General features: G+C 35.6%; 2 protein-coding genes across 3 annotated transcripts in view; both read right to left on the bottom strand.

Annotated features, from left to right (window-relative positions):
• Positions 1 to 2,384, bottom strand: part of LOC110026694 (serine carboxypeptidase-like) — a 29,210-nt gene extending 26,826 nt beyond the window's left edge. For both annotated transcript variants that reach the window (XM_020727743.1, XM_020727744.1), the window contains exon 1: positions 1,982 to 2,384. In XM_020727743.1, coding sequence (XP_020583402.1) covers positions 1,982 to 2,316 — 335 coding nt within the window. In that variant the 5' untranslated portion in view covers positions 2,317 to 2,384. The remainder of the gene's footprint in view (positions 1 to 1,981) is intronic.
• A 10,000-nt stretch (positions 2,385 to 12,384) lies between these two features.
• LOC110026700 (gamma-glutamyltranspeptidase 3-like) lies at positions 12,385 to 24,115 on the bottom strand. The gene is given in 8 exon segments (XM_020727760.1): positions 12,385 to 12,901; positions 19,103 to 19,240; positions 20,045 to 20,309; positions 20,389 to 20,624; positions 21,000 to 21,518; positions 23,531 to 23,601; positions 23,604 to 23,840; positions 23,918 to 24,115. Coding segments are annotated over 8 exon segments (1,851 nt in total). The 5' UTR covers positions 24,042 to 24,115; the 3' UTR covers positions 12,385 to 12,640.
• Between the last annotated feature and the right edge of the window lie 584 nt (positions 24,116 to 24,699).

Consider the following 24,699-nt stretch of genomic DNA (forward strand, 5'->3'; position numbering starts at 1 on the left):
GTGGGTTATGACAGACGCTAGAAAACCCTAAGATAAGACTAGAGTTAGGCTAGCTCTGATATCAAATGATACTGGAGTTTACCCAAACCACCACGTAAAGCAACAAATACTATTGTTGAAGTTAGAACGAGGATACAATGGAGACTCAAAATAAAAGAAAATAATCATACAAAGCAAAAAGTGCAGAAAGGTTTGCAAAAAAATTGACACAACAACAAGACACAAACAATCCTGACAAGGAGGAGCTCCAGGGTGGTGGGGCAAGACAAACGATTGCGGTGAAAGTCAGAGCAGTATCAGATTGTTGTAGAGGTGTCCAACCACAGTGGGAGGAGGTGAAGAAGTTGTTGATGGCTAAAATTTAGGGTGTAGCTGACTATGGTGTGCAGGGAGGAGGTGCGGCGGCAAGAGGAAGAGGGGCAGCAGCCAGGATGGTTGATAGGGCTGGAAGAGTTGGGAAGGGGCAGCAGTGGCTGCGACCTACAAGGAAGCATCAACGACAGCCTACTGGGAGGAGTACGAAGAGCTGCGACCTTGTTGGGAGGAGGCTGGCTGCAGTTTGGAGGGAGGACGGAGCTGGACTGCAGCTAGTTTGGTGCAGGGAGGAGGCTTGATGGAGCAGCGAGGGTTTTCATAGGGTTGTGGAACAAGTAGACAACAACAGGAAGGGTGGAGGGATAGATAAATATCTCAGTGGGCTCGAGCTACAGCTGGAGCACCACCCGGAAACGTGGAGACAATCACCACCTCGAACGAGAGACAGATACCAAGGCTAAAACCTGAATTTAGATATTAAAATAAGACCCCTAACGCCAAGCACATCATCTCCTATTTATAAAGAGACGACCTATTTTAGGAAAGACTTAAAAAAAAGGAGAATAAAATAAGATTTTAGATTTTAGGAAAAGCTTTTTAAATAAGAAAGAATAATAAAATCAAATTTTAGACTTTAGAAAAGAATTTTAAAATAGTAAGGGAGAATAAAATCAAATCTCAGGATTTATGAAAGAATTTAAATTAGAAAGGGTTTAGGAAAAAAAGTAAGAAAAGATGGGAAGGAAAGAAGGGAAAAAGAAAGGGAGGGAAAGGGAAGGAGGGAAGAGAAAGGAGGGGGCGGCAGCCCCACTCCCTTGAGGACCCGCCGGTCCTCCCCCGAGCCCAGCGTCACTCAACTTCTCAGTATGTTTAGTCCCACAACGGGAAATACTGAAGATTATTGTGAGAAAAACCTTTTAAAAACAAAAAATTAAAACTTTTCAATGCAAAAAAACGTGAACTGTGCATATATTAATAATCCAAATAAGTTTGTGTTTGGTAAAAATAATTAATTTTTTATTTAAGAAAATAATTTAATTAACATATTTTTTAAGTTCTATGAGGTTTGGTGAACAAAGTAAATTCAAGCCGAACACGAGCTTAATTCAAACCAATGAGTTTGAATCAAGCCGAATATGAGCATACTATTTACGAGTCATTCCGAACATGAGCTGAAACACTACCAAAAAGAAATTTGAATAAGCTAAACTAAGCTAAACATAAATAAGCCATCAGCTTGCTCAAACTCGGATGGTTTAGACCACTGCTTCTATTGGCTCTCCTTGTCAATCCTTTCATTCCAAAAAGAAATTTTGTTGATCTAGTTTTAGCTTTTATTCAATTTCAAATTTAACTGCAGACTAAAGCGATGGAGGGTCTTCCCAATGAAAAAATCCATGAGTTGCACAGCCATGCTTCTGTTTCAGCGCCGTATATAGATAGGGAAGGTGTCATGTAGGTATAAAAAAGAAAGTTTAGGTGTTAGATATGTAAATGCATAAATCTTCCTCTCTCTTTTTTTTTACGGACGCTGTTTAACTCCAGAAGTTAGTAATCGTAAAGACTATTGACCGATTCCACACAAAGAAAATTATATAAAAAGGTAAGATATACATACAAAACGAACTAGACTTTTAAAGCAAGGGATTCGCTGCAAAATCCTTACTTGGCAGCATGAGTGCGATTCAGACGGTAGTAACCGGCGTGATGCCCTAGCTGCTCCACAGGAACCGTAGATCCGGCGTCTCCCAGTATGTCGAAATTCAACTTACGCTCCACGAGGCGGGGCTGCAATGGATCATTGTCGAAGCCCTCTTCTCCATCGATTTCCGGCATCGCCGGAACGAGGTTGAGGTTTCTGATGAGGCTCTCCGCCGTCCGGAAAGGGCTGAGCCCATAAGAGCGGAACGAACTAAATTTAGAGGTTGGATGCGAGGACGCCTTCAGGAGGAGGGCGAGGCAGAAGAGAGCGCGAAGTGGAACTGAGCTTCTCCCGCTCATTGCCAGTACGGAGAAGCGCACGGTTGCAGCGAGTGGTTGGTGCAATGAAAATGATCCCTCGAGGGGGAACGACGTAATTGATATAAATTTATAATGGCCATTTACATGCAACCATCCAATAGCGCACGGTTGCAGCGAGTGGTTGGTGCAATGAAAGTGATCCCTCGAGGGGGAACGACGTAATTGATTTAAATTTATAATGGCCATTTACATGCAACCACCCAAATTCTATATATTTACATATCTAATAGTTAAAAATCTTACATTTCATTTCATTTTTATACAACCAATTTTTTTTGTATTATTCTGACTAAAAAAAATGAAGTACACCTTTTATACATAAATAAAATGATATATATTAAAATTTAGAAATTTAAAACATAGTGCATTAAGTTTAAGCATTTGCCAACATGAGTGCTTTTTATAAATGTTTTGAAGATGTCGGCGGGGCGTTTTAATTGTTACAGGGCAAGACACATGTCCTAAGGCGTTGGGTGTAAGCCCCATAGTAAAAATAAATAAATAATGTAAATATTAATGAAAAAAATAAACTATTTGTGCATAATAAGAAAAGTAAACACAGGCAAAACAAGTCTTTTAAGATTAGAATCTTCAATATACTAATAAAAATCCACAACAAAAAAAGTTGAAACATATAAAAATAAGTAAGCATGTTTGCTCCAAAAAATAAATTTACAATCATTTGATCTTAATCATTGAATGCTGTTTATTCTTCAAATTCATCATAAAAACCTTCTTCTTCCTCACAAATAGTTGTATCCAAATCACAATTAGGTCTTTCATATTCTTTGCATTCATTATCCACCTCATTAAAGTCATCATCATGCTTCAAATCTCAGGTGTATTCAAAATTCGTTTCTGCTTGTCATTGTTATCTAAATTACAAACACTAATAAAATGACATTCACAAATATTTAGGATTTTTTCCATTAAGAAATTACGAATACATATTTATGTAAAAAATAATTAAATGTAAATATGAAAGTTAATTGTTCTTTCATTCATTTTTCTTTTTCGGTAAAAATATGCTATAAAATTTTGTTTACCGTCATGTGCAATATTTTGTGATTCTTCATTTGCATTTGTCGTTGGCGCATTTTTTATTACATCAACATCAAAGACATGCTCGTCTTCATTCATCCAAGAATGTTCTTGTGAAAGCACTAAATCTTCTTTCTCAATAATTCATGCATCATCAGAATCTATGTTATTTATCAATATTGGATTGGACTTGTTTTCTTCTTGTATTTCTCTCTCTAAATCTAGTATTATATCTTACATGTATCATAGCATTCAACCTCTTGTGCTCCAATTGGTTCCCCTTCTTAGTATGAATCTAAGAAAAAAAAAACTTTATTTTTTAAGAGGTGATGTAAAAACAAATAATAATAATTTTAACTTCTAAGAAATAAAAAAATTATTACCGATTCAAAAGTCCTCCAATTTCTTTCACAACCTGATGAACTGCATATGGAGCTAAGAACTCGAATCGCAAAATTTATTAAATTGGGTGTTTTTTCACTAAATCTCATTCACAAATCAGCAAGAGATATCAACTTTCTTGAATCCATAGCAACTCTACTCTCAAAGTCTTCTCGTAAGTTATCATATAAGTTTAGTTAAATATCAGCTCTAAAACGATCTTAAAAGTCTAACATTCTTTTCGTACAAGAAATTAACCCTTCTTTTATCTTATCATTATTAGAAAAATTATCCTCAAAACAAAATTGAGGGTTTAAATAATAACCCGTTGCATGCAGTGGTTTATGAAGTTGGACTTTCCATCTTCAATCAAATTTCCTTCAAATAAATCCATACTTCTTTTCATTATGCCCACAATTATAAGCATTTTTTTCCTTTTGCCAAATCCATTAACTCATAAATATAAGTATATAACTCATAGCTGACCTTTCTTGTGAGTCAGCATCTCTTAGAAAATTTACAAGCGGCACAATACTTTTGATACAATAAGCAATATGACCCAAAAAATGTAGATCAAATATAATAACAACACAAGCTTTTATAACTTTCGTCTTCTTTACCCATTGAAAGTCTATGAGGAGAACATTGCCTGAAGTGGTTGTTTCTGCTTGTAAATGCTTTGAATGGTCAAATATGCCTTAGCAAACCGTATGATGGTTGGACGAATAAGTTACCTCTCTTTTGTAAATGATCTCATCAAACCTAAAACCCATGTGTGCTCATAAATGAATTTTACAACTTGTTTACTTTAGCTAGTTTGGTCTTATGAATTTTCAACTTTCCAAGGTCTTCTAACATTATGTCAATATAATACGCTACACATGGTGTCCAATAAATGTGTTATCTTTTCTCCATTATTTTTTACTCGCATACACATAGTTTGACCCATTATATGTAATAATTTGCACCACATTTTTTTTCTCATTTTCCCAATCACATCATCCAAATAAGTAAATAGTAAACAATCACTTTTGATAGCATTAGAAACTTCCATAAATTTAAGAAAAAAAGTCTCAACTGGACTATTCACAGGAAAGTTAATTTAAGTTCAACTTTTTCCATCTATCCAACTGTCTGATATAATCAAACACCCATATTTACTCCATGCTTTTTTATGCTCTTCTAACATCTTGTTGATTGTAGCAATCTCATCTTTGAGTATCCAAGTTCTCAATTCATGCATTGTAGGCTAAGTAAAAGCAGATCCTAAAATAGCAAATGCTTCATACATATACATGTAATATGGGTCATTGGCAATATAAAACGTTAATGCCTCTGAGTAACATAATTTGCCAATTGCCCACCATGCTTCTTTTCTTTCATCTTTTTTCAACTTAGAATTTAGAGTAGAATTTCTTACTTGAGTTGTGGTGAAAGAATCCATTGGACCTCCACCTCTAAGTGGCCTCTGGGAGGAGTTAATTAAAGATGAATTTGTAGCATTTTGGCCTTCACCAATATTTGTTGCACTACTTCTAATATCATTTAAGACATTGTCTCATCGTGCTTTGAATTTTTCATCTTCTTATATTGCTTTCTTGCATCTCTTTTGAACTTCAGTGGGGGCTTTCGTGCATGGTTTAATGTCCTTGTGTGTGTCGGTAAGATGTTGTTTCATTATGTTTATTGTTCCACTACACACTTGATTACAAAACATAGATTTGAAATATGATGGGCCCTCATAAGTCAGTGGTCCTCCATAGCCATTGGTTCATGCATAGTCGGTGGGTCCTGTATAGCCATTAGGTCCTACATATTCGTAGGGTCCTACAAAGTCAGAGGGTCAAACATAGCTGGAGGAGCCTGAAAATGTTCAATGCCAAAGGTAAGCTGATGATTGTGGATATTATTGTTCTTGCGACTCATTCAAGAGAGATTTCCTTGGAGTATCTGATCTATATTGCTCAGGAAGCTAAAGATCTCCTTGGAACATTTGTTATTGGTCTTCTCACGATTGTGTAACATGAATGATGTGGAATATTAAAAATTAATTTTCAGGGACCAGATGGTCTGACATATGTTCTGTGAGATGGCCCAGCCTTGAAATCGTGTCTCACCTACTGATCAAATGCGCTATATCCAATTTGGATGGATCGTTCCACTTTACATGAGAGCTCCAATATCTCATCATATCTTTGTTTCATTAAGCTAGCACCTCCATTGTGCTCCACTCCAAACTGCTCTACAATATCGTTACTACGAATAAAGTAATCCAACTGTACATTTGAAGAATTACATTTATTATTAGGTACTACAATAAAAGTGATTAGCAGCAACAACTAAATATATTAAACACATAACATTATTCTCTCTCTTGGCTATCAGAGGAAATATGTTTTCGGTAGCTGAATAGTGGACTGCACTAGGTAGAGAGATGTCTAAGATGAGTACCATTTCAAATATTAGGCCAACTCTTGTTCTGTCTCCTTTCGTTGGGTTTAATTGCACTATATACACCCGATGGTTGTTCCACATCTCGATATACCTCTGGTGATAGTGTATCCAATCAACTTCAGCCTTACTTCACCCATCGACTCTTTTAAAACCTTGTTTTGTAGGGATATATATATATATTGAATGCTTGAGAACTGCTGCAAAACATGATCTAAAAGGTGCCACTCGACAAGCTTCCAACAAATTATTGGAATCCGGGCAGACCAAATATCAATGTTCTGAAAACATGTCATGTAACAAAGTTATATATAAATCTAAATATAGCGAAAAATAAACATGCATATGAAGTAATTATATTTAAGATAAAAAAAATGAGAAGAAGGTGGGATTGAATTTAGGGGTTTAGTGTTGAACCTGAATCTGACCGAGTCCATTGAGTTCATTTTTGTACATACTTACATTTCCAGAGAACCATGTACGTAGCCACTCTTCATTCGATCTGCATGTTATTTAAGTAAACAAGATGAATCAGACTTAAAATGTTGCATGTTTATATATAAATATAGTTAATTTGGTACCCGAATGCAAGGGATTTGCCTGATAAATCTTGAGGGGTCGGAACATGAAGGGTGGGTCTGCCACATGTAAGTGCTCCCAATACTATGTTTGTAGCAAGTGCAAACACCAAATAGTATTATGACGAGTGTGCTTAGTTGACAAATTCAATTCTCTATATAGTCGTGCAAGCACTACGCCTCCCAAAGAATATCTTCCAAACTCCTTTAAACTTTCCATTAATGTTAAGTATTCTAAATATACATATGATTCAGACATGTTTAGAAGAAGAAAACACCCTAATATAAACAACATATGGGCCCTGACAAGCCATAAAAATTCTAGAAGAGGTAATCGTTGTAAGGCTCCCTATAATATTGCCAGTAGAGCCAACGAAGCGATATGATTGTCTTTTCTTCAAAGCGTCCCATAAACAAGTGTTATGTTATTGTTTGATCTACAAGATGATAAAAGAAAACATCATCTATGGGGTGGTCCCCCAACAAATCATCAAAACATGCTGACCAACTTGGCCAACGCAAATGTGGACCAGCAACATTCGACCCTATCATGGTTTTTCCGTTAGTCCAAATACTAAAGAATATTTTGCAAAATGATATTCATCACACCTGAGAAAAATAAATTTTTTGTAAGGTTAGAGAATGATAATTAACATAGTAATATGTTAATATGTACTTCATTTTATCTTACCAACAGGTAAATGAAATGTGTTGGTTAAGGGGCACCGCCACTCGACCAACATTGTTCATAGTTGTTGGTCTAATCTAACTTACTGAAAGCGTCTGACACAGTCTACAACAACAACTTGCAGTGAATGAATAAAACGTGGGCACTGCACTTTCCACTCTTGTGCCACTAGAAAATGGCTGGTCGCATGAAGAATAATTCCCTACATAAAATCAATTATTTTAATAGTTATAATGAACTAATTCAATTTATTAAAAAAACATGTACTTCATATGACCTACTTTGGGTTTGCTTCTCAATGAGCTTCACCTATCGATGTAATACTTGGTGATGTGTCTGCCCGTAATGTGTCGTTTTCTGCCTGAACAATATGTCTACCACGGCAACGGTGGCCCCCTAGATTTGATGCCTTGAACATCTCTACACAACAATTAGAATGCTCATAGATGAAAAGTTAAATGTGAGGAGGAAAAACATGAATTAAAGTCACGGTATGGGTATATGGAGTTTAATTACAATATCTTAATCTCACATGCGTGTACTTGAATTGAAGGGACATGTTGCTCTATTATGCCACATATTTTTACACAACCGGCATAACCGGCACACTCTTGTGCTCTTGTTCTATTTTTGTCCATTGTATTTCTAATCCAAGTTGTCTTTGGATTGAGAGTCCTCGAGCACACCACAATACCCAGTTAAAACATTTTGATGCATTAGTCGTCATAGTTCCAAATATGTAGCTACAAGAACTTCCACATGATGAGGGGGTACAAAGACCACTTACATTTGTAGCTCTCCTTAGGCAGTTTAGGTTTTTTTTAACAAAGTTCTACATAGCTTCAAATCCATTGTACTCCATTCACATATATCCCTAAATACTTTGTTCTATTTTGTAGTGTCATGCTAAGGAGATAAGTCCTAGAGAACACTCAAGAAATCATTGACTAACATGATATATGCACTGAAAAAATGTATCTGTGGCTATCTGAACTTTCATATGAGGATGGGGGTACCAAAACCACTTACATCTTCTTAGGCAATTTAGGTTTTTTTGACAAACTTCTATGTAGCCTCAAATGCCCTGCATTCCATTCACATATATCCCTCAATAATTTATTCTAATCTGTGTTTTCATGCGAAGGGGAAAGCGTTGACTATCATGATATATGTAATGAAAAAATACATCCGTAGCTACAATAACTTCCAGGTGAGGAAGCGGGTATAAAAACGACTTACATCTCAAGCTTTCATAAGGCAGTTTAGACACATTTGACAAAATTCTAAGTAGCTTCAGATGCACTATCTTCTATGCACATATATCCCTAAATAATTTATTCTAATTTGTTTTATTATACTAAGGGGAAAGGTTCCTAAAAGTACTTATTTAATCAAAGCGTTGATTATTATGATATAATAGTTTCTGATAGAGATATATGTGAAATAAAATGAGATGTACAACAAAAAAAAATCATTTGTAACTATAAGAATTGATAAATTAAAACATTCTCGTACCTGCTAGCGAATAAGGATAAGACAAGATCCCAACGACACGTGAAAAATATTGTCACACAAATTACCAAACAACATCTTATGAGAACATGAAAATAAAAGATAGAAGCATATGAGAGTGAAGTAAATTAAAAATAATGATAAAATTTTTTTAATGAATTGATATATGCTGAGTAAATAAGTGATTTTATTAAAAATTTTAAAATTGTTAAAAATAATTGTATAAGATCAGTACATATCGTTGCTACACAAACAGTAGAGGTCTATTTCAATCTTTTTCGGACCAATAGCCATGCGCCATCGAGTTTCCATACTATATACAAATCAATCTAATGTTTAAGTTGTTCTATTTATTTTTTTAATTATTAAAATGAAAATATTAATTATATTAATAATAAATTAATTATTAATTTTAATCTAATTATATTATATGATTTCATAGCATAATTGAATTAAGAAAAAAATATGGTCAACATTTCGATATGTCGAGGGTAATTTAGGAAAATAAGGGACAACATCTCAACATATCGTCGATAATTTAGGAAGGCGACGAACAACATTTTGACATATCATAAATAAATTAAGAAAAATACTGATATGATTCCAAAAAAATTTAAAAAATTAGCTGTTGAAGATTTGAGAAAAAATTTCGGTAACATATCGACATAACATTTTTAATCTTAAAAGAAATTAGAGCAATATTTAACAAATTATAATTAATATTAAATAATAATTAAAAAAATAAAACATAATACAACTACATAAATTAAATTGTATTATAAAAAAATAAAGAAATAATTAGAAAAAGATAAGAAGAACGTTGAAAGAAAAGCAGCAGAGCAACGACTAGCCAAAGTTCAAAGAAGATGATTGACAGACGAAGATGAAGAAAAGAGGACCGGGGAAGCAAGAATCAAAAACCAAGAGGAAATTAAGCATGATTTGAGGGAAGGAAACACACCCTTGTGGGGCGTTTATTGGAGAAATGCTGGGGGTGTTTCTTGCATTTTTACAACAAACGCCCAACTAGGGGGGTTTATGCTCCCAATTAAATTTTTTTTTTTAGTTCTTCTCCCCATAATTCCGCGTCTTATGAGCTCCTTCTCAAAACTTCACCAAAAATAAAAATCCACATTAGTGATATAATAAAATCAAATTTTCTAATTTTAGAAAAAATATATATAGGATACGCATCAACAATTTTTTATCATATGAAATTTCATCATCCATCACGTATCTCGTGACGCAAATCTCGATGCAAACTTTTGAGTTAGAAACATTCAAACTTCAATTAAAAGTCATCCAGAGCTCCAATTTCAACAAACTTATAGTCAAACTGACCGACTTGATGAGACGGATGATATCAAGGTTAGTCCAATCCGAGTTAAATCAAGCTCAGATCACGCGATTAAATCATTCTTAGAATATTTTCGGATACATTTGAAAGATAACAATCATACCCCCCCCCAATCGTCATTGCCCACATTGCCCCCCGTCGACCTCCGTCGACCTCTGTCAGTCATCGTCGATCACCGCCTACCGTCATCAACTGTCGTCGACCACCACTGACCGGACACCGTCAGACGACGTAATCTGAAAATCTAGTAACCATTTCCCATCTGTGACTATAAGTAGAGCCCCACCCCTCACATGAGGGGAGGAGGCTTGAGAGAGAAGTTGAGACATTGAGAAGGAGCTCAAGTCCAACATCATCTCTGTTATCGTAACCACCACCAACCGTCATTGACCGCATTGACCACCGTCGACCTCCGTCAACCTCTGTCAGTCATCGTCGATCACCGCCTACCGTCATCAACTGCCGTCGACCACCACTGACCGGACACCGTTAGACGACGTAATCTAAAAATCTAGTAATCATTTCCCATCTGTGGGACAAGAGACCTCTGTAATATCAACATATAGTGAATTTTTATAACTGGGTCAGACCTCGTGGTTTTTTCCTTTTACGGGTTTTCCACTTAAAAACATTTAGTGTCATCACTGGTTGTTTTTCTTTCATCTGAATATGTGTTGAATCCTCGTGCAATGCCAAGACGATGATCTATTACTCTATTGCCGTGAATTTTTCAGCACGCATCAATATATTTAATAAGTAGAGCACTATTCAAATTTTGTTTATTGAACCGACATTTATCATCATTTGTTTATGTATTAAGATTTGTCCCACGATTTCTTATTTAGAGTTTAGAGTCAAACATTAATTATGCAAAAAAAAAGAAAACCACATCCAAAAACTCTCGTAAGATCAAAACATGAAGTTTAAGTTCGAGAATAAATAAATAAATAAATAACCTAATGAAACCATATTAAATGTCAGCACATAAGTTTAAGGAAAAAAATAATAGTATAATTGAAAAGTCAACATATAGTGAATTTTTATAACTGGGTCAGACCTCGTGGTTTTTTCCTTTTACGGGTTTTCCACTTAAAAACATTTAGTGTCATCACTGGTTGTTTTTCTTTCATCTGAATATGTGTTGAATCCTCGTGCAATGCCAAGACGATGATCTATTACTCTATTGCCGTGAATTTTTCAGCACGCATCAATATATTTAATAAGTAGAGCACTATTCAAATTTTGTTTATTGAACCGACATTTATCATCATTTGTTTATGTATTAAGATTTGTCCCACGATTTCTTATTTAGAGTTTAGAGTCAAACATTAATTATGCAAAAAAAAAGAAAACCACATCCAAAAACTCTCGTAAGATCAAAACATGAAGTTTAAGTCCGAGAATAAATAAATAAATAAATAAATAACCTAATGAAACCATATTAAATGTCAGCACATAAGTTTAAGGAAAAAAATAATAGTATAATTGAAAAGAAAAAAAAAAAACAATGGAGAGAAGTGCTCCAAGACTCCAGCACTATAAATTAGAGCGATATACATGCATACCACTCAATTCTTATGTATTTATTTATCCAACACATAAACTTAATTTGTTACATACATATCATCTTATATATGTATGAAAATGCGTATTTCACTTTGTGAATGTCAAAATGGTGATATTTTTTATGTGATATGCAAAATTCAGGTGGTGTAATTGTAAACAGCAAAGTTTAGGCATTAGATATATAAATACATAGGAATTGGGTGGTATGCATGTAAAGGCCCTATAAAAGAAACTTTACATGGCTACAACAAAATTCTTATATATTTATACATCTAACATCTAAATTTTAATTTTTATTTTTATACTAATTGACCTTATGTTTCACATGTTAAAGTTAATAAAGGTGATATTTTTCATGTGATAAGATAGACATGTAAATACAGAATATAAAATCTCAAAATAAAAGACAATAGTCATATTGTTATTGAGAATCCAATTCTTCATTTCCAACCAATTTATTCACATCTTAAAACATTAAACAAGTAGATTTTACATTACCTTCAGATGCCCAACTGTTCATCAATCACAATAGTCTAAGTTTCTTTAATACAGAATTTACACTGAAACAGGCACAAGTATGTTACACTAACACCGATTTTTGGATTACAAATATCACACAGACACACACATTAGATGTATATATTTGCACAAAACATCTTTAATGCATGAAGCATACCTTCTTCATTGCGAGTGAATGCTGGGACACCAGACAGTGGAGAAATGGGAGTCTCAAATCCCTGCAGGTCCTCCATCTTTTCTAGGATCACTGACAGCAGTGAGCTTACCATAAAAGATCCCATCTTTTCTTTCTTCGACAACCGGAACTGGATTTTGAAGGTTATGGACGACAAATTGGGCGACCGAGCCCCCGGAGATGTTGCGGAGTTGGTGACCTCTTTGCTTCAAGAATGTCTGCGCTTCGAGGGAGACTTGTATCTGTTCATCATCAATGGCCGTCCAGTTCTCATACAGCACAACGTTTGGGATGAGCTGTATGTTTAGATGAATTTAGCGGCCCATTTATGCTTAAGAAAAATATTTAAAGGAAGATTTACGAAGATTCCACTCAGTTCCTATATATTTATATATCTGACACCTAAACTTCAATTTTTACATATTAGAAAGGTGTATTTCACTTTTTATAAGTTAAAAAAAAAATGATATTTTTGATATGATATGAAAGATTTGTTTTGCTGAAATGTACAAAGCAAAATATAGGTGTTGGATAAGTATATACATAAGTATTGGGTGCTATGTAGGTATACAATGTTATGCAAAAATAATAACGAAATGGAGAAATTCATACAATAACAATCAAATACAAAATATTTACGTGTTTCGGCGGTAAGTTGATTTGTCTTCGTCCGCGGGGAGAGAGATTCCACGAGCACCGAGTGGTGAGAAAGAAAAAATGGCTTGGGTTTACAACTCCACTTCTCGCCGTCACTATCATGAACCTTAAATCCCTTTTATAGAGGATTAGACGTACAATTAAATAAAACCAAAAGACTAAATTACCAGATAAAAAGAAAAAAAAAAGAAAAAAAAAACAATATTCTAAGCCTCAACCTCATCTCTTACTTCTAGATAAGAGATGACCAAATGAGCTTCAAACTCCGAATCGGCTGCACCAAGATGGTTGTCTGCATATACCCACACTCCCAAAGGGCTCAAGCCTCGCGTAGTTCTTCAAAATGCCCGAGTGAGCAATCGGTCCTGGTCTCAGATGTTCACCAAACATTTGCAGTATGTGAACTTTTTGACTGGTAGTACTTCGTGAGCATGTCAGTTGGATTCTTCTTTGTATCTATTTAATTTTACAGAATATTGTCGTCATCAATTAAATCCTAAATAAAGCAGTACCTTCCATTATTGTGTTAGATGTGAGCATGATTAATTGAATTTATGACAAAAAATATTGTACTCTGAATGTCACAAAACGTCGACATAGACTCTTGAACAACTCACAAGGCATTCAATAAGCCTTGCATCAATATCAATTCCTTCATCATCTCCGTAACCGTTATGTACTACACCGTAGCGGACAAAGCAACATTAAGCTGAAAAAACAACCTCCAATTGACTGGTCCTCCTGCAAATGTGAATAAATAATCAATCATAGATATTTGTCTATTTATAACACTTGTATAGTCTGAGTCGGTGTAGTCTACACACAAATCTGTAATAGGTCATTGTCTCTCAAACACCGAACCAACATCAATTGTACACTTCAGATACCTCAAAATACTCTTCACAATCAGTAAGTGTTTCCTTCCTTGATCATGCATGAACCTGCTCACAACACAAACTTCTTGTGTAATGCCTGATCTAGTACAAATCATGACATTCATCAAACTGCCCACTTCATTAACATAAATAACTGATCGTATATCTTTTCTTTTTGATCATCTTTAGAACACTGATCTAAATTTAACTAAAAGTGAGATGTAATTGGTAGACTAACCGCCTTAATCGAGTCATCAACCCCAAATTTATTCAATACCCTCTGAACATAAGCTCCTTGTGAAAGTCAAACATTTCCCGCTGACATGCCTTTGAGAATCTCCATGCCAAGAATTCTACGAGCTTCACCGAACTCCTTCATTTGAAATGTTTGGACAGTTGATTCTTCATCTTATCAAACTCAATCTGATTAGCAAATATAATCAACATATCATCTACATATAGAAGCAAGTAAACAAACTTGTTGTTTGCCAACTTCTTAAAGTATGCACAATGATCATATCGGCTCCTCGTATACTCCTATGCCCTCATGAACTAATCAAATTTTTTATGCCACTATCGCGGTGAGTGCTTCAACTCATATAAAGACTTGTTTAGGTTGCAAACCAAGACTTTTGATGCTCCGTATAAAAATGTAGTCTTCACAACGAGTTATTCAAAGATCAGACCGTACTATGCTATAAGTGCTATTAGAACACTGATTAAGGGATTCTTGACAACTAGGGAGAAACTTGTCAAAGTCAATCCCTTTTCGTTGTGCAAAATCTTTTACCACTAATTTTGTCTTGCACTACATATCATCTCCATTAGACCTATCCTTATTTGCATACACTCATTTGTACCTCACGGCTTTCCTTCCAGGAGGAAGCCTCACCCGACATCCAAGTAATATTCTTCTGAAAGACTCCACCTCTTCGTCTATTGCCGCTATCCAAAGATAATAGTATGGATTTTCCACCGTTTCTTTGTAGTGACAATAAATTTCTGTCTCAACGACTGAAACTACAAATGCAATATGATTCCTCAACCAAACTGATTCTGAGACATTCTGACGTCTGTTCCTGCTCCTGTTAATAGATTCTTGAGCAGAAATCTCATCCTCAATATCCTCTTCCATCTTCTCCTAAACACTATCAATAAATACCTCTTGAGCTGTAGCTAAATCAGGTATCTGAGTCGGAGTGGACGAACATTGTGAAATAATCAAAGTTTCATCAAACTCCAACTACTGTTGCATATTTGATCCCAATAGAACACTCTCCACCTGCTTTGAGTCCTGATATTTCAACAAGCTTACCTTGTTAAATGTAATATCCCTGCTAATGACAACATTCCTTTCCAACTGATCATGCAGCTTCAAGCCCCTGAATCCACGCCTGAAGTCAATGAAAATTATCTTCTTTGCCCGTGATTCTAGTTTATCATTATGCACATTGCAGTACGTTGGACACCCAAACACTCTTATGTGCTCATAATCTCTAGCAAGATGTCCTGACCACATCTCCTTTGGGGTTTTCTTCCTAATAGCTATAAAAGATAAATGACTCACCAAGTGACAAACATAGTCTATGGCTTCTGCCCAATAAACTCTATCCAACCAATCATTGGATAACATACACCGAACTTTCTCCACCAAAATTTGGTTCCACCCCTCCGCCACCCCGTCTTGTTGTGGTGTCTCTCAAATAGTGAAATGACGTTCTAACCCAACTCTCTGACACTCTTACAAGAGCACATTCAAAGTGTATTCGCCCCCATTGTCTGATCCGATACACAGATATTGTTTACCAGTCTGAGTCTCAATCTATTTTTTCTAAGTTATGAAAATCTCTTGCACCTCGCTTTTGTGCTTCATGGTGTACACCCAAACATTCCTAGAGTAATCATCAATAAAGTTGATTGAGAATATAATATTTATGTTATGACAACATTCATTTCTGACTAATTAAAAAGCTTCAATCCCTTGACTCCACATTTGAAGCCAATGAAAATTGTCTTCTTTGCTTCTTGTTCCAGTTTACCATTCTACACATTGTAGTAAGTTGGTCGCCCAAACATTCACATGTGCTCATAATCTCTAGCAGGATGTCTTGACCACATCTCCTTTGGGATCTTCTTCCCAATAGTTGTAGGAGGCAAACATTTCACCAAATAATAGGCATAGTCTATGGTTTATGCCCAATAGACTCAATCCAAGCTAACATTGGATAACATACAACGAACTTTCTCTGCCAAAATATGATTCATTCTCTTATGCTACCCTGTTTTGTTGTGGTATCTTTCAAATAATGAAGTGGTGCTCTATCTTAGCACTCTGACATTCTTTCAAGAATGCATTCGAAGTTTATTTTCCCCCTTGTTTGATCTGATACATCGGATTTTTTTATTAATCTGAGTCAGAATCTAGTTTTTTCCAAGTTATAAAAATCTCTAGCACCTCATTTTGTGTTTCATGGTGTATACCCAAACATACCAAGAGTAATTATTAATAAAAGAATAAAGTATTTCCGCCCTCTGAATGATATTGTCTTTGTCGGATCCCAAACAACTGTTTAAACATACTATACAATACATTTTGTAATATGGATGGCGATACCAAAAGATACCCTTGCGTTCTTTTCAAATACACAATGTTCACAAAAATCAAGCTTGCAAGTGCTAACTCATTTTATCAATCCTTGTTTTAACAAAGCCTGAAATAAAATCTCCCCAGCATGAGCTAGCCGCATATGCTACAATGTAAGTACGTCAGAAGAATCATCAACAATAGCAGTCGTTCCAGTCACTGTACTACCCATAAGATAATAAATGTTCTGATGACAAACTCCCTTCATAAAAACCAGTGCTTGACGACATGTTCTCAGAACGCTTACCTCAATGACTACCTCAATAACTACCTTGTAGCCCTTGGACTCTAAAGCCCCAACTAACAACAAATTCTTCCTAATTTGTGAAACCTGTTTAACATTGGTCAACTCCTTCTAAGTACCATATATATTCTGATAAAGATACTTTCTACACCAATAATACGACAAGCTTGATAGTTATCTATAATCACCGTATTGTGATCTAGCTCCTTGTACGTATATGACCATCATCAATAAGAATAAATGTGATAGGTAGCACCTGTGTCCAGAATCCAACATGAATCATTCATAAACAAACAGTGAGAAACTACAAATAATGATATATCTGAATCCGTCTCTTCATATCTTTCTACATTGATATTGGCTTTCACCTCAAATGCGTTCTCTTCTCCTTCGGCTTCGGATAATCCTTCTTCTAATGACCAATCTTTAAACAGACAATACATTGATATTTCTCAAGACCGTGCCCAAAAACTTGCCCAGTTATTGAGAAGTATTGTCGCTGCACCTTTCTTTGTTGATTTTCTCTTCTTCTTAGATTTGTCACGTAGAAATGTAAGTGCCTCAGCCGACTCGATCTTTGCATACTCCCTGTCCTTTCTACGAAACTCCTGGATTAACATTGTAGTAGTCAATTCTCCATAATTCAAAAACTCGTTCATATGAATGATTATCATGGTAAAGTTTTTGTACTCATGTGGGAATGAATTCAACAGAAGAAACTTCTTGTCTTAATCTTCAATCTCCGCGTCCAAATGTAACAGATCTGTTTTATGAAGTCTTTCAAGTGCTCGTTAATAGTAACCATTTATCTCATTTGAAATCTATAGAGTTAGCGCTTCATATGGAGACTATTCTCCATACCCTTTGTGAGATATTTGTTCTCCAGTAACATCAACATTTTTTTTTTGCAAAAGTCTCTATCATCATCCATATTTGATCTCCTGAGCCAAGAAATTTCTGATCAAGCCATAAGCACTCCGGTTTATTTTTAACCAATTTCTTTCTGACATCTCATCAGGACGCTCCTCGCGATCTAGATCTTCCTCCATACTCAAAAAATACAGCGCATTCATCTCCTCGCATTGGCACATGCCAAAGTTATCTTGATCGTCGAATTTCTTAACATCGATTTTGATGGAATGCGCAACCACGTGATGAATAAACTTTTCCACTACCATAGTAGAAGTTGAAAAACTTGATACCGTATTATCGTTCATTGCTGCTACCACTATTTGAATCGCCTTCTAAAAAAATATTCCTCTAACAGAATAAAATATTCTATGAAATATTCTTTTATCGTATTTTGACTACTTGAAAAAAACAAACAATAAAAATTTCACCTGAAAAAAATATTTTTTCCTTTTTTTCTTTTTTTCTTTTATTTCTGAATAAAGAATAAATTTTTCTTTCCTTTTTGTCTATCCAGAATTTTTTTATTCCTTTTTTAAAAATTTTCTTTTTTTTCCTATGTTCCACGCGAACCCTGCCGCCACCTCTTTTTTTTATTTGCTCTACGCGAAGCCTACAGCAGGACTATCTGGAACCGTTGCCTGTTGTCGTTGGAACCGCTCCTGTTGTTTGCACCGCTGGATTAGAGCTAACTAGATGTCCACTTGTGGCTCCTTCTTGAGTCGCGTCTCTGCCTGCATGTCAGATTTCCTGCCTTCGGAACCTTCAAATATGCCGACAAAGCACTTCAAACCAATCATTGCAAAAACCATTGGCATCACATGTCGGATTTGTTGTTGTCGAAGCCGAACCACGTTCCGATCACGAACCCAAAGCTCTAATGCTAATTGTTCTGTGAAAACAATGTGGAAACGAATAAATTCACACAACAACAATCAAACACGAAATATTTACATGATTTGGAGTTAAGTTGATTCGCCTACGTCCATGGGAAGAGAGATTCTCCTAGCACAAGATGGGGAGAAAGAAAAAACGGCTTGGGATTACAACTTCTACACTTCTTTCTATCACTCTCTCATGAATCTTAAGTCCCTTTTATGGTAAATAAAACCAAAACATCAAATTACCCCTAATTGAAAAAAAAAAAACATAAATACAACATACCGACCTTATGGTATACTCTTGGTCTTTGAACTGCTTCCAGAGGATCAAAACCGAGAATAAAATGGTTGAGGAAAACTTGAACAACTGCTGGAATAATATACATTCCACCACTGGCACCAACAACTCCAGCCAGCTGCTTGTTCTGTAAATTTATTGAAAAAAATTCTATATTAGAATTCAAGTAATTAAGATAGAGCTTGGTGAAAAGATGGGACAATAAATTGCCTCATCATACATACATTCCACCACTGGGTTGTTAAAATTGTATTGATTTTATGAGTGCGATAACCATTGGTCAATCATAATTGTTCAAATTATCTTAGACAAATGCACAATAAACTAAGCTCAACTAAAAGGGTGTGTAAGTCGTTTGGTTAGTAAAAAAATAAATTATTGTGAGTTGGTAGAAGTTGGAGAAAATTGTTTATCTGTATTTCTGCTTTAAGCCCTTTTGCATAACATTCTATGGTGCTGTAACTTAAAATTAAACACGAGTTATCCTTAATAAATATTATAATTTTAAGCTCATTTAAGTATATCAAAATTATGCAATTTAAAGCCTTCCTAACTATAGTTAACCATTTATTACTATAAGTGATTAAGTGATTTATTAACTATCATAACTTAATATTAATGTAACTTTAATGATCTTATTCAAATCCTAACTAATCTTAATTAAAGAAATTAAACAAATGAATATTGATTTATGATTATTTGTGTTTATTATTCATTCTATGTTTATCATAGCTAATACATATAAAATATTAATGAACTTAGTTAAAACAAGTATTAATCTTTAATTTTTCTAAATGACTCAATAATTATTTATTATTATTATCATTAATTAATAAATTAACTAACTATTTATCATATGCTTGCTTTTTATATTCTTACACTGATAAATTTCAATGAGCTTACAGTAAAGCGGGGAAGAAGACTGATGTACCTTAAGGATGATGAGAGGAGTCATGGAAGAAAGAGGCTTCTTCTGCGGCTGGATGAAGTTCGCCGGAGCTGGTGGAAGATGATCTGAAGAAACATCAGTTGGGATGGAAAAATCATCCATCTCATTATTGACAACAATACCAGTCAACGGAGAGAGCACCCCTGCCCCGAAATAGCTGTTTACTGTGGTGGTCATGGATATTGCATTTCGCTCCGCATCAACAACACATAAATGGCTTGTTCCATGGTCTCTTAACTGACTCCATCTGAGAAGCATATTATTTTTATAAGATCCTTTCTTCATATTAAATGGCATGGAAGACAAGAAAATGGCAGAGAACTTACTTCGGAAGATAGTAACTTGGATCAAAGGTAGTGTTATCAAATATTTTCTGCCTAATTTTTTCTGCAAATGAAGGTGAAAGCATGGTGGAAACATGGCCGGTCACGTTAACAAAATCAGGATCTCCAAGGTTCATTCGGATGGCAAACATGTGTTTGAATGCTTCTACGAGGCGGTGTAGCCCGAGCAAGCCTTTAACTTCATCCAGAGACTTGTAGCCACCTAAAATGTTTAGAACCTAATTAACACATAGTAAGCCTCTTACTCAAAATTTAAGGATTTCATGAACAAAGATGAATATATGCAACTTTATGATCAAAGTAAGAACTATGGGGATCTAGCCTACAATTCTAATGTAATTACATACCTCATATCCAAACTTCCATATTTAGATACACAGCACTTAGTTGTTTTAAACTTATGCATGAAAATATTTAATTCAGTTTTAAGAAGTGGTGATAGTGCTACTTTTGATGTGATATTAAACATTTGGCTGTTATGTCTGTAAACTAGAAAGTTTAGGCGTGAGAAATGTAAATGCATAAGAATTGTGTGCTTTGTATGTAAATGTCCAAAAGAAGTATTGTGAATATTTGATAATAGAAATACTCACCAGAGACAGCCCAACTGTTCCACTAGAAGGAGGAGGCATGCCGAAGACTCTGTAACCCATAACATCTGCAGCGACAGCTTCCTTCACTTCGACCTTATAACTCCGAAGATCCTCCATGGTTGCGATTCCACCGGCATTCCGCAAATCATGGATGAAGTTCTCTCCGACGGTACCGTTGTAGAAAGCTTTTGGGCCATTAATGGAGACTATCTCCAAGGAAGCAGCGAGCTTGGGGTTTGAATAAGTATCGTTAATCTGTAGTAGTTTGCCATTGGGAGCGAAAACTTGTCGCAGCCCCGGATCGGCCATGATGTCTTTCTCGGACTTTTTGATAATTTGAGCAAGATAAAGTGGCAGAGGGATGCCATACCTTGCAAGCTCTATTGCTGGGCGAAAGAGATCCTTCCATGGGAGCTTCCCGTACCTCAACCATGCGGCATGGAGGCCTGCGAGCTCTCCTGGAATCCCCATGGAGAGTGCACCTTTCCTCTTTGCTGCGGGGTTGTTCTCATACATGTTCTGTTTCATGGCAGATGGAGGTGTGAAGCTGAGTAAGTTAACAGACTACGTTAAATTTTCATTATTCATTAGTTTATTTTAGGAACATTTGAGAAGGAATTTGCAATGAAATGAAATTTATTGAATAGGTTAAAAGGGGAGATTTGATAAAGTTTGAATATTTTTATTTAAAAATACGTTTTACATTACTTGAGCCTACTTTGAAGTAAAATTAATGAAGGAAAGGAAAAATAACGTCTTCTACCAACATTTATTGACTAAGTCATCATACAAGTATACACAGATCGGCTGCAGAGAACAAAGTCGGCACTTTGGTACATTGTCGAAGATAAGATTCGATTTAAATATGATTTGTCTTATGTTTGATATTGTACTAATAAAAAGTGACCAATCTGCCGTTCCAATATGAGATTGGCAGAACCTAACACAAGATCACGAACGACCGTGCATGGTTGTGAAAGATAAGATACCTAAGCGATCGAGAGAAGGAGAACGTAACCAAGCGACCAAAACCAAATCATTGAGGCCGAATTATCAAGGTCGAATAATCGAGGCTGAAAGAGCAAGGTCAGGGGAAAAAAGCCGAGCCATTGGAGTTGAACACCTGAACAATAACGTAACCAAGCGACCAAAACCAAATCATTGAGGCAGGATGATCAAGTCATTGAGGCCGAATTATCAAGGTCTAATAATCGAGGCTGAAAGAGCAAGGTCAGGGGAACAAAGCTGAGCCATTGGAGTTGAACACCTGAACAACTTCATAGAAAGTTGACTTCAGCGAGGCCACACTTCATATGCGGGATAAGATTATTGAGATTCAGGGGATTCTCATATCTAAAGGTCTAAAGCAAGATATGCCTAATAAGTCATTTCGTGAGAACCAGCCATCCAGGATCTATTTCTCTTGATTCCAACAAACCTAGGGACTGCCTGGCCCTAAACCTTTTGATTTACTGTCATTTAGCTCCTTTCTTTGATTTGCTCATTTTTTTTCTCTTTGTCCATACTTTATTTCTTGCGTGTTATTCAATGACAAATCTAAATTCAACAAACATTTTTTGCAAAATAAATTATTTGATTTGCTGTGAGTTTGAAATTTTATAAAAATAAAATAATAATAATAATAATAAATAATAAACGTAATATACATAGAATAACTAATTTCTATTACTTAGTGGTATTCACTGATGGAACAATAGCCCTTTTGAATGCCACAACAGATTATATGAATTATTTAATAATTCATTAGTTTAAAGCAATAATAACAGATCAAACAACGGCAATCCATTGAAAACTATTCAAAATATAAATGAACAAGACAAAATCAGATTAAAGCAAAATTTTAATTCTCCAATATTTAAATTCTTAAATCAAATAAGCTACTTATAATTACATTTGCCGATTAATTTAAATTCTTAGATTTCGAATTAATTTTTAATAAATTTAATAATATGAAATAGGGATGCAAAATGCTTAAAAGTATAGTCGCATCTATTTTACTTCTGAATACTACCATGTTGTTCCATACGTTTCCTCCAAGATGATAAAAACAACTAAATATTTTATTTATCAAGTCAGTATTATATGACAATTAAGCCCCTTCAGATATTTGAATATTTTAAAAACTAATTACACATGGTGGAAAATTCAAGCCAAAGCCTCCAATAATCTAATTAAAAAAATGACAATTGTTCCTCGCACGGGAATCTAAGCTATCAATCACTACAATCCACGCAAGTTATATGCCGTAGAATATCCCCGCACGATATAGGATCCTAGCAGCCGGAGAATTTTTAATTGCGCTTTACAGTTTTCCTGATTTTACAAAATTATCACACACACAATACTAGCAGGCTGATTTTATGTAGTACTTTAGATTTTCTTGTAATTAATTATTGAGCTCGGTCAAAATTAACCTCGCATTCAGGCCCACACTTCATAGGGCAAAGTGCAGATAATCACAGAGGAAGAAAGGAAGAGAGGCCTTAATTATTAGCTGGCATGAATCTTACTTCAGATGCCGCCATCGGAGCTGTTTCCCGAGAATCAAACGAATCCGCCGTCGACGATCCAGCCGGCCGGCCCCGCCGCCGATCCCACTAGACATTGGATGCACGAATCCAAGGCACAGCGCTGCAGCCACAGCAGCATCCACCGCGTGCCCGCCGGCCTTTAGGGCCTCTACCCCAATCCTTGAGCACCGCAAATCGTCCGTCGCCACGACACCGATGTCAGATTCTACAATATCTGATCCGCCGGTGCTTTGCAGGTGTATTCCCCGATCGCCGTGGCTGGAATTGAAGAATAGAGCTTGCCCTAAAACTGGAAGAGAAGAGGAGAAACTGAGAGGGAGGGAGTGAGTAATAATCATTGAGAGGGGAGGGAGGTTGATTGCTTACAGAGAAGAAGAGTAGCGATGGATAAGATCCAGATACTCGGCCGGAAGATGGGGATTGATGGCGGCTGCTCCGGCAGCTCACGGTGACGGAGGAGGGGGGATTCTATGCCGGAATGCACCGGCATCGTTGGAGATGAGATGGTATGAGGGGGAAAGAGAGTGTCGGACGATGTTTAGAGAGAGAGAGAAGTTGGGCAGGAATCTTTGCGGTATCTGAAGCGGGTGTGGGGGTCGCGGGGTTCGGTTTGGCCTTTTATGCGAATAAACAAAAATTAATGTGGCATGATTCAAATAAATTTATATTTAATATCAATTAAAAAAGAGTTCTAATGAATCAAATTATATCGCTCTTTGTGTCATACTTCATCAAAATCATACACTTCACATTTCAAATTAAAATACATATTATTACTATTATACATTTATTTATTTGATTTTTAGTTTTCTCATGAATAAAATGTTTCTATTACATTTTAAATCAAATTAATACCTACTTTTTTTTTTATTTCTTAAAACTTTGGAGAGAATAAAATAAAACAAAAAAAAAAACACCTGGACAGAAATTATAATGCGTATCGCTATCGATCGAGACTGTTATAGCTAAACGACGAACTAACGAGCTTGAGGCGTGCGTGCGTGCACCTGAATGCTAATCCGTCTAGTTGCAGAGCTGCTGTAAATAGCAGTGAAAGCATCTCAACACAATTCTAGATGATTGTTAATTTAAACTGGAGCTTAAATAACTTTATCTAATTCGAGTTTGAACTAGGCTTAATTGTAAGG

Source organism: Phalaenopsis equestris, unplaced genomic scaffold (genome assembly GCF_001263595.1).
Source record: "Phalaenopsis equestris unplaced genomic scaffold, ASM126359v1 Scaffold000392, whole genome shotgun sequence".
In the NCBI taxonomy this organism is placed as follows: domain Eukaryota; kingdom Viridiplantae; phylum Streptophyta; class Magnoliopsida; order Asparagales; family Orchidaceae; genus Phalaenopsis; species Phalaenopsis equestris.